The 11,646-nt window shown below is 31.6% G+C and overlaps 1 protein-coding gene across 1 annotated transcript; it reads left to right on the top strand.

Annotated features, from left to right (window-relative positions):
* Positions 1-6,203: 6,203 nt before the first annotated feature.
* On the top strand, positions 6,204-10,709 carry LOC132302876 (uncharacterized). Its single transcript, XM_059799865.1, has 8 exons — positions 6,204-6,272; positions 6,548-6,797; positions 8,003-8,074; positions 8,818-8,879; positions 9,076-9,232; positions 9,623-9,703; positions 9,818-9,907; positions 10,315-10,709. The coding sequence occupies exons 2-8, from the start codon at positions 6,561-6,563 to the stop codon at positions 10,441-10,443; spliced, it is 828 nt and encodes a 275-aa protein (XP_059655848.1). The 5' UTR covers positions 6,204-6,272; positions 6,548-6,560; the 3' UTR covers positions 10,444-10,709.
* The last annotated feature ends 937 nt before the right edge of the window (positions 10,710-11,646 follow it).

The following is an 11,646-nucleotide window of genomic DNA, read 5'->3' on the forward strand; positions in this document are numbered from 1 at the left end:
CATTAAAAATGCTTTTAATAGTTACCAAATTTAGTTCAGTAAAGCTTTTGAATGAAGGTGAAATTTAGAGCTTTCAAAACTGCTTTTATGAGTAGAGGTTGAACACTTTTTCATTAGATAATTTTGTCCTTTTCACTTTTTATAAAAATAATTGCACTAATTTCTTAATAAAATTGTTATTATCAAATATGGTAACATCTTATTAAAAGATATTCTTGTAAAATTAGTAATAGAAGTGTTTTTAAAAATATTATTACTAAATAAATTAAAAAATATTTTGATTGTGAAGAGTATTTATTATAGTGTCACCAAATATCTAATATGTTTTTAAATGATTGTACTTTTTTTTTGATAAATCTACTGATAAAAACTTTTTATTTATTTTTTATTTATTCCAACAGCAACCCCAAACATACTCTAATTATTAAATTTCAGTCTTACTAATATTTAAGCCTTTCGATTCTAATGTGTATCTACACCTTTCTAACTAAATTTTATTTGTAAGCGTTTAGCAAAAATAGCGTTTAGCAAAAATAAAGCGAAATAAATTATTAATCACACATTTATAGAAAATCGTTAGTCTCAGTTCAGTGTACGTAGTGCAAGCTCTAGTTTTTGTTTCATACGCATTATGAATAAAAATAATCTTTTTTTATTTTTATAGGATTTTATTATTATTATTATTATTTTAATATAGGAAAGACAAAGCAAAGTAGATATACTGTACTAATAAAAAATGAAGCCATACAGCCATGGGCTTATCAGTACTAAACCCAAACAACAGCCCGATAACAATACAAGGTTAGGCACAAAGGAGAAGCAAACACAGACCAACCCACAGAAACAAAAAGAAGATGTGTAGATAATGATTTTTTCACAATAATTATGGAATGATGTATTAATTTGTAAATTACATATTTTTTATTTATTTATTTTTTCTGTAAATAGATTTGCAAATGACATGTTATATCACATCCAACCAGAAATACTTTATTGTGTTCATCTCTCTCTCTCTCTCTCTCTCTCTCTCTCTCTCTCTCTATATATATATATATGTATTTATATGCGCCGGCATTGATTGGAATTTTTGTTGAGCAGGATTGGATTTGTTAATCAAGTGGGTGATATCTTTTGAGGGTTCATCGGAGGGGTGAGAATGTGACTTCAGAGGTCTACGGTGTAAAAAAATGATTTAGTATTTGTATTTATTGAGAGTAGATCATACGGTATGCGCCATTGTCTAAACTATTAAATTAAATAAAATAAATACGATAGCTAACAAAAAAATAATAATAATTAAAAAGGATAGAAAAATGAGAGATTTTTTAATTTATTTTTTATTTTTTTATTTATTATTACCAACAGGCCTGTAGCCTAGCGGTATAAGACCCCTACTTTCTAAAGGAAGGTTAGGGGTTCGAACTTTAGTGAAGGCCATGTGTGTGTGAGTGAAAGAAAAAAATAAGAAAAATTTGATATTTTTTAAAAAGAAATTAAACAAATTTAAAAAGTAAAAATACAAAATTTAAGAGATAATTTTAAAAAATAAAAATTTTAGGAGGGACATTATATGAATTTTTTGATATGTACATGTATAAATATATAAATTTAGTATATGTATTATAATAAATGAGGCCAGACAAGGGAAAACATGTCCCTTGGCCGTACACTGACTCTGCACTGTATGTAACTACAATGCATGGCCGCAGAGGAAAGATTGGGGGGAGGGGTATTTGGAGGGTCGGATACTTCAGTTATGAAACCATGGGAAAATTTGTCAATAGTCAAATCTAATTTGAAATTTTCATGAAGTCCACAATTTTTAACATCCTTATACATGTGGAATGCTGTCTCATATGAAACAAGCTTGATTTCACCAGTGATTTTTTGTTTGATGTACACAGTTATTTATTACCGTTGTTATGTTTTGCACACGCTTTTGCTATCGTTTTCACTCTCGAATTTGCTCATATATATCCCTGTGTGTCTCGGGCAAAATCGGCAAAATAAAATTCAAGTGTGCATGCATATATTCAAATTGTTCGTTCAAGTTTGTATGGACAAAAGTGTGTATTATTTACTAGAATTAAAGGGAAAAAAAGTAGAAAGTAATTGTTATTTATGATGGTTCGAGGTGTCTAATATATTGGTTTACCTATTCCTAATTAGGAGAAAGTAATTGTTTATTCTTGACCATTTCTTGAGCTAGTCTTTGCAGAGACTCTGTATAAATTAAAAATGTTCAATCAATAAAAAGTTAGAAGATTTTTTCCATTCACAGTCTTGGTCTAACTTGGAGGTCTTGGTTTCCCTCAAAAAAAAAAAAAAAAAAAAAAAAAAAAAAAAAAAAAAAATCCTGTTTCTGTTATTTTCCTTCCTTCCAAATACGAGAGAGAAAAATGAAGAAATCTGTCCGGAAAATACAATAACGTTCAACACGCCGTCTTATAACTTGTCTATTACTCTTTCATGTGATAGAATGATAAATTTTTGCTTTGTCAAATGCTTCAATTGAAAGGTTTCTGAACTGTCGATAATCATGTTTGTTACCCACTAAAATTTTAATCTATATATAGATTTTTTCAAATTCTAATTTTTAGATACAAATTTCTTGCAACCGAACAGCAAAAGTGATTATCACGATAGATTATTACGGGCTACAAATTACTATTACTTTGTCAAAATGAGCCAGTTCTCGTTGCATTTGGGAAGTATGCATTTTGCTTTTCTTGACGCTATGCATCATGGTTTCAAATGCCAAGTGCAGAAGCTACCATAGTCCATGAAGGTCCAAATCTATGAAGAAATAAATGTTTATCTCAACAATTTCAGTGGATTATAAGAAACAACCCATGCTTTTTCCTATGTTTGACATTGTTTTCAAATCTTTTTAATGATTTTTGTTGGTTTGGCTGTCACGTTGTTTTTAATACCAGCCATAAATAGTAAGACTATTAAGTCAGTTTTATTGTGACAAAATTCACCTTTTTAACTATTGGATTAAAAGATTTATTAAATAATTTATTCGATTTTCTTCAAATTTTAAAAAAGTATATATAAAAAAAAATTTCTTAATCTCATGATTAAAATTTTGGATTAATTACACTCACAACATTTAAGTATACTTTAATTGAATACGGCAGTACCTTATTTTGAATTCTCTATCTCCATTTTTCTTATTACCCACCATATCGCCTAATTTAACTTTTTTTTTTTTAAAGTTATTGTGGTTTTTGGTCATCCTCTTTGTCTATTACCTTCTAGGAAAATTGAACTTCATCTGCGTATCTATAGGTCTTCGAATTTTCGGTGTATGTACCAAAACCATTTAAGTATACTCTTTTTTATTTTTTCATTGATAGTTACTACACCTAATTTTTCTCTTACACTTTCTGTTGTTATCTATTTCTTCTAGTTATTCCAACTATCCATCTTAGCATTCTCATTTCCGGTATATGAATACGTTTTTCTTTTATCTATTTTTCAAAACCTACACAATAGCCTAATGGTAAAAAATAAAAACAATTACATTCGTGTCACAGTTATGGTATAACAATTATTATTATTTATATGAAATTATGCTTTTATCATTAATATAATAACATTGTTCTAATAAAAAATCATTTTAAAATGACAAATATGCCCCTATTCATCATACACCCAATACTTGTATAACATTACTCTTTTTACAACCTCTTCAATCCAATAATAATATGAGCAGTGCTATACTACACATCTCAAATTAAAAATTGAGATGTGATCTTGAATATGATATGGTGATAATTAAAAGGGCATTAATGTCCTCTATTTTAATACAAATTACACTTTTATTCTTTATGCATTTATGTTTCCTATTTTAGTAAACTAAACGAACTGTCAATTGAACGAACTAGTTTCTCTCTATCGCTAATTTTCCTTTTTCTACTAATAATTATATATATATATATATATATATATATATATATATATTCTATACAAAATCAAAATACAATTATAAAAAGCTTTAAAGTGAATTTATTTAAATTATGGTTCTTAATGATGAGAAAGATGTCATTAATTCATGGTAAAAAATTGTAGTTTTTAGTTTGAATTATTTGACGATTTGATAAAAGGGGACTCTTATTCACGAGAAAGAGATTACTCATTCCTGATAAAAAATTATAAATTATAGTTTTAATTATAATTATTTGAAGATTTAATAGAAAAGTTTTCCCAAACAAGATATATATGGCATAATTGAATTGAATTGAAGTTAAAGTTATACGAGGGTTTGGATGCTACAATAATAAGTTTTACTATTTTCTCTCTCTTTCCTATTTTAATATTTTTTCTATATTAAAAAAATTACTTTTAAAATACACAAGCAACCAAATAAGCTAACAAGCAACCACTCGCCAACCACCTATTTCAAGATAAAGTCACAAATGATCAAGATTCGTGAAGAGAATATTCCTAATAATATTGTGGGAAATCAAATAAATTATTAATATTATTTGTCACATATCTTTCAATTGGGGAGTTAATTAAGGAGGGCTTATGGCATATATTTTCTTTTTTTTTCCATGACAAGAATGTTAAGGGTTAGTGGTTAGAGGGGAGGGAGAGGTCAAGGACAGAGCCAAGATTTATTTTAGGGGCACAATGCACTTATTGAAAGAAAAAAAAAAAAAAATTAACAAGAATGACAAATATAATTTTTTTAAATCAAAAGGCAAAGAAGAAAAAAATAATTGTAAAATAATATGCTAAATAAGTACTGTAAAAAAAAATATACTTGACAAATATAAGAATCAAAATATTGATTAATAATATTTTAATTAAATACAATCACAAATGTCATCCATAAAAAGAAAGAAGAGGAAAAAATGAAACAATACATAATTATACATAAGTGAAAAAAGAAAAATTTTGAAAAAGAAAACTTAAATTAGAAAAGGAATACATAATTATACATAAGTGAAAAAAAAAAAATTTTGAAAAAGAAAACTTAAATTAGAAAAGGAAAAATATATGGTGTATTTGAAGAAGACTTTAGGGGGGGCACTATTTAAAATTACCATATAAGTATATGTAGCAAAGGTAGGGGGACGTGCCCCCTCGGAGCCTTAATTGGCTCCACCCCAAATGCATGACTCCAGCTAAAGCAACCCAACCACGGCAGTTGCCCTCTTATAGCATTCATTACTTTTGGTGTAAAGTGCAAAAAAATCCTATTGAATTATTGCCTTTTTGCAAATAACCCCTTGAATTAAAAACTACCTCCTAAACTATTGATTTGTTGCAATTAAGGATAAATCCGTCGCAAAAGATTATTTTACCCTTTTTCATTAAATTTATCATTTTTTATTAGATTATTTTTATTATCTTTCCCCTTACTTAAATATTAATTATACTATTTACCTTAATTTTATTATTAGTATTAATTTATAATAAAAATGAAAAAAAAAATAGATTTGTAACTACCATTTTCTAAAATGATTAACTTATTATTAAAATTTATTATTGATAATAAAAATTATTATACCCAGTTTAAATTTTTTTACCGTAGAAAAATACCTTTTTATATATATACAATATATTGATGAAAAATTAATAAATTAATAAAATTAGTTTAAAATTTTCTACTTATGATTTTTATTTAAACAATTAATTTACAAAATTAAAGATAAATTTATGAAAATTTAATGGAGAATATGTAATCAAATTAGTATGAGTTTTTTTCACAATTTATTTCAATAAGAAAAATATATTAAGTGTGTAATTCAATAAGGAAATGCATTATGATTATTTAAAGAAATATTGAGAGATTTTGTAACAAAATGTGATTGTTAAGAGGTTTTATTATGCACAAAATATAGATCAGAGGGTCATTTGCAAATTTAAACATAGTTTAGGGTTGTAACAAAATGTGATTGTTCAGAGGTTTTATTATGCACAAAATATAGATCAGAGGGTCATTTGCAAATTTAAACATAGTTTGGGGTTTTCTTTCCGATTTACCCTTACTTTTATTTTATTCCTTTCCTTCGTAGATAAGAATTAACGAAAGAGAGGACATTAATTAGCCTAATGTAAATAGACGACGACACAACAGTCCATGGTTACCGTTGGAAGCTACGTCAGCGAACCAAAATAACAGGTTCGGTATATCCGAAGCTAAAACCCTATAAATAACACATTCCAAATTTGAGCGTACCATAAACTAACAACCAGCAAACCAAACGAGACGAAAACGCGGAGTGACAGAGAGAAAGAGTCTCCCTTTTTGTTCGGTCTGCCACCAAACCCGCGATTTCTTCATCTCAATTCATTTCTTTATTTTCTTTCTAATTTTAGTTTGATTTAATTCGATTTGAGTTTCATTTTCAGCCACAATGGGATGAGATTCATCGATCCGCTGCTTTCTTCAGCGCGATCGGTGGATTTCTAGGGTTTCCACAACTCCCCTACCAAATACGATTTGTGGGTTTTGTGGAAACGAGATTGCATTGTGTTTCTATATGATTCTGAGTGACTGATTGTTGTTCTGGGTGATTGGTGATAATAGGGTTTCCTGAGTGATGGGTGATCATGATGTGGTGCTGTGTGTGGACCGTCTTGTGAAGCCGCTGACCGGACGACCTCCGCTACAGGAGGCTGAGGTTGGCCCCGAGAGGCTGCCAGATGTGGCGGGACCATCGCGCTCTGGGGCTGATGAGGAAGACCCGCTTTTAAATATGGGCGAGTGCCGCATTTGCCAGGAGGAAGATTCTACCACGAATTTGGAGACGCCTTGTTCTTGCAGTGGTAGTCTTAAGGTAATCTTTGGTACCCATTTTGCAATATGATAATTGTATGATTCTAATTTGTTTGCTCTTTTGTTTAATTATTATTGTATAGGTTGTTTCGGTGTTCTTGTTGAGCTGTTAATTTAGAAAGTTTTATTCATTTATTTTTTTACTTGTGGGATTCTGTTGGTTTATTTCAAGAAAATTAAAATTTATTCTGTCCGCTATTGGTTGAATGGGAATCGGGATACAAGAAATGATATGTAAAATGGGAGTGGAGAATGTGGTTAGTGAATATAATGTGTACATAAGTTGGCAAAATGGTTTGAAATATAATGGTGAGCTTATGGTAGATTTTGTTTCCTACTTTTTGCTAAAGGAAAAGGAACTCTTAGACTAGTCCTGTTGGAAACTATAAGATAAATCTTTTGAGAAAGTATAATGGGAATTGTGAGAAATGTGTACATATCTTGGTAATAATGATTTGGATATAATAGACCATGATAATTGTGGGAAAATATGTCTCTTTTGAGGTTTGCTGGAGATTAGGATTTTCAAAAGTAATCTTCCCCTAGCATCTGCAGAACTTGTCCAAGTTTCTTGTTGACTATGAGCATCACTAGAGTTACATCCACTTAATGGGCATGAGGTGGATAGAATTCCATTTTATGGATAGAAGGGGGAGGGCCTTGTGATTTTCTTTGAAATAGTGAAGGCATTTTCCTGATTTTTCACTTTAATCGTGCTGGTTGTGTTTTTTGAATGCTATCCTATTACCGGCTTATGAATGTTTGTTGTCAATTGATTTTATGCTTTATTTTTCTCCTGTGTTTTTTATTTGGGCCTCTCAAATGCATTTTGACTTCCTTAGGACTGTTGCATCTTCAATTTATTGAGCCTTCCTTGGGATTTATTTATGCATATTGCATACACTGTAAATTTTTTTATACGAGGATTTTTTCAAGCTACAATAGGCTAGGCATTTTGATGTATTGAATTTTTATTGTTCTAAGAGCTTGTCATTCTTTTGAAAGTCACTAGCATCATAGCAATTTTGGTACCACCAGGTTTATTGGGTGGAAATGTTAAATGAGCAGTAAGAATTAGCCAGTATTATCATTGGCGATGACTTGTTATTCTTTTCCCCCTTTCCTTGTGTGAAAATGTATGTGATTAAGATTTTTCCCCATTCTCAGTGTTTTGGTTAAATGTCTTAACAAGAACAATTTTTGCAGTATGCTCACAGAAAATGTGTTCAACACTGGTGCAATGAGAAAGGAGACATAACTTGTGAAATTTGTCATACGGTATGCTTGCTGCTCCTTATTTCTTGATTCTTCTATACAGGTCTTGCATTTTTTTAGGATGTCAATAAATGCTTGTTGAGCTTAAATTTTCTATTGTATGCATGCTTGTACTAATAATATCAATGTTTAAGACTGAAATCGGGATGTAAATAATTCAGATTGTATTTGTTTGAAGGATTTCAAATTTGATAAACTCAGGAATATATTTAGGTAGAAGTCCATTGACATGCTTGGTTTCGAAGAAAAGCAATACAGACTCCCTTGTTTTACATAGTTCCTCTTCAAGATTTACTGGCCATGACCTGCTAATCATTAAATTTTAGGTTCTAACCTTTTGACACACTTGGTATGGTAGAACATTGTTATGGCATCTTTTGATTGCACTAAGAAAACCTGGGAATGTGTTATGAGATATAAGGTAGCATTAAAGATGTGGGAATGGAGTAGCTTCGCTAATTTTTCCTACAAGGATTAATCTAACACAGACTTAAAAACGGCACATGCATTAACATGTCTAACTGTACTGACCAAGTTATGTTGTTTGCAAGTGTACGTCATATCTTTTAGTTTTAGTAAGCTGAAAATATGCTATGTTTGAGATTCTTTGATACAAACTAGATGTTTTTTATCCTGTAATTAGTATAACTGCTGTTCATTTTTTATTATTTCTGGCCATAGTACACAAAGTTCTACCTATAATGGTGTTTTTTTTTTTTTTTTTTTTTTTTGCAATTGATGTACAGCTTTACCAACCTGGTTACACTGCTCCTCCACCTCGCGCTGAAGAGACTGCCATCGACATTGGGTGAGTTTCTGTTTTTATATGCTGCTTGTACTAAAACTTTTGTGCTGTTACTGACATATCTTCTTGTATTTTTTGAACTTTATATGGATCGCCTTTTAGTGCATTTTCTTATGATTTAATTTTTTATTTGAAAAAATATATATTACATTTTTAGACTGTCATATGATATTTTTTGGTTCTTGGAACCATCTTACAGTGGCGGATGGACAATCTCTGGTACCCCATTAGATTTGCATGATCCTCGAGTAATGGCAATGGCTGAGGCAGAACGTCACTTTTTGGAAGCTGAGTATGATGAATATGCTGCTACAGATGCCAGTGGAGCTGCATTTTGTCGTTCAGCTGCTCTAATTGTAAGTCCCCATTACCATGTTGTAAAAGTTTGAACACACAAAGAATATACCAAATATATGTTTTTATTTTCCTCCAGAAATTCTCTCCGTTATTTTGTTGTTTTCGAACATTGTGTAAAGTTGAAATGATGTGATCCTAAATTGCTTTTCTTTGAGTAAAGAGAAAAACTGTGTTATATTGCTGCGAGGAGCTGATAAAGTTCCCGTTAGTTAATCTGGTTCTACAAGTTAGCTCTTTGATTGGGATGCCCTAAGTTTTGATCATGTAAACCTTTTTTTTTCAACTTGTATGGTTGGTTGGATGATGCTGTTGCTGTGCAAATGTTGTCATGCTCTTGCTTTTGAATCTGATTTTTCAGATGCTCATGCAGTTAAGATTTAATTTGGCAGTTAATGGCTCTTCTGCTCTTGCGGCATGCATTGACCGTGTCAGATGCTGATGGAGATGATGATGCATCTACTTTTTTCTCCGTAAGTGGGTTTAGAGCTTTTATTTCAGTCTATTATATGGCCTATTTTCTGCATTTTGTCGGTCTATGGTCATTGTGTTTGAATTTAGTTTACTAACTGATTGATGTTTTGCAGCTTTTCTTGCTTCGGGCTGCTGGGTTTTTGCTGCCCTGCTACATTATGGCCTGGGCCATCAGTATATTGCAGCGTCGAAGAGAGAGAGAGGTCAGTATTTCTTGGTTCTGCTGTCAATTATAATTATGTTATGAGTTCCCACTGGCAATATACATATTCTTTTTCTTTCTACATTTGATTAAATACATTTAGACTTTTCTTCTGCTTATAATGGCCTTGAAGAAAGTGGTGATATCCACTTCCTTATGAGTTCACTCATTCAGGGGAGATCATCTCGTGACTTCGCATTCATGTGGTGGCCAATGTGGTATTTGTTTGTCCTACATGGGATCTACTGATCTAGAACTACTTTAATGGTTAAATACAGTGGCTTCACATCTTGAGATTCTCACATGGATATATAGTTATGTTTACTCAGAACCTGGTACTGATACATGATGCATACATTGACTTGTGGAAGTGTTTCGAATGAACTTTTTGTGATTTTGATTTAACAGGAGGCTGCAGCATTGGCAGCGACACAATTTGCATTTGTGCTACAATCAGGGCAGAGCAGGGGTCTACAGTTCACAATAGCGTCGGCACCGTCAGTGACACCGGTGACACCCCACCAGGAAACTGCTTAATAAGTTAAATGCGTTGTTTTCAAAGCCATTTGAAAAGAGTGTTTTGGCATTTATCCATGACTGGCAAATTCCAATAAATGCCGCCAAACTCCAACGCGTATTACCTTGTTCCGCATTTCCTTGTTATAAGTGTTTGTATATGAATACGGTTGCATCTTGACATGAATTTCTAGGGAAAACCTGTTGTGACATAGTCTTGTCAAACATGGACATCTATCTCCAGCTGTATATCATATATTTTTTTTAATGTAATGTTTCATTTCTGATATCAGTTTTTTTATATTTAAAGCCAGTTGGCCGGGATAATGTTGTTCAATTTGTGTGGTTTGGTTGTTTAGAATATTGTCTTGCTGTATGGTTGTTGTTCTCAGAGTCTTTCTGAACAGAGGCCATGAACACATGCACACGCGCGCGCACACGTACACAAGCTGCATATTAGTCCATGCCACTGGTGTATAATGCTTAGAAAGAACAGTCTATTGCAAGAAGCATATGGTTGTCCTCATGGTTGTCTTTTCATTAGGTTATCAGAAAAAAATCCCACTAATAACTACTTCCTCACAAGGTCGAGGGGTTAAAGTAGGTGCGTGAATTTCTTGCCAAAATCACACAGAAAAGGAGTCTCTAGCATATTGCTAAAGAATAAATGTAAATAGGGTTTGAAATTAAGGATTGTAGCATATGGCTGTGAGATCAAGGATCTGGCTGTGATATCAACTGTAACGGGTTGGGTATTTTGAAATCAGACCAAAAATTTGAACTGTTAGGTGAGACTAACATGCAACTTATATATACCCAATTTACTTTTCATTTGGATCTGACGTGGGACAACTTTGGAGACTACAAATTGAGCCATGAGAACAAGAGTATGAATTATTGAGGCAGTTCGATGGCTCTACCAAAATCGACCCAACATTGTTTTTTTTTTTTCAACGCCATAACACATCAATGGTGTTTACAACTTTACATATACATATATGGACTTACCTAGTGATGGAGAAAAGCATGCAATACATGATCACACATAAAAGACACTTGTGGAGGATATGAAGACCAGAAAGTGACAACACAATGACCCTTTTTCACTTTAAGTGGAGGTTAAAGAAGAGAATTAACAAAATTCATAACACATAAATGATGAGGCTGCATTGCTTGGACCATGACCAGTCTCCCTTCATCTCAAGACACCTTTCAAGAATCATC

Source organism: Cornus florida, unplaced genomic scaffold, assembly GCF_030987335.1.
Source record: "Cornus florida cultivar Cherokee Brave unplaced genomic scaffold, ASM3098733v1 CherokeeBrave_3.0.0_Hap2_Chr04, whole genome shotgun sequence".
NCBI lineage: Eukaryota > Viridiplantae > Streptophyta > Magnoliopsida > Cornales > Cornaceae > Cornus > Cornus florida.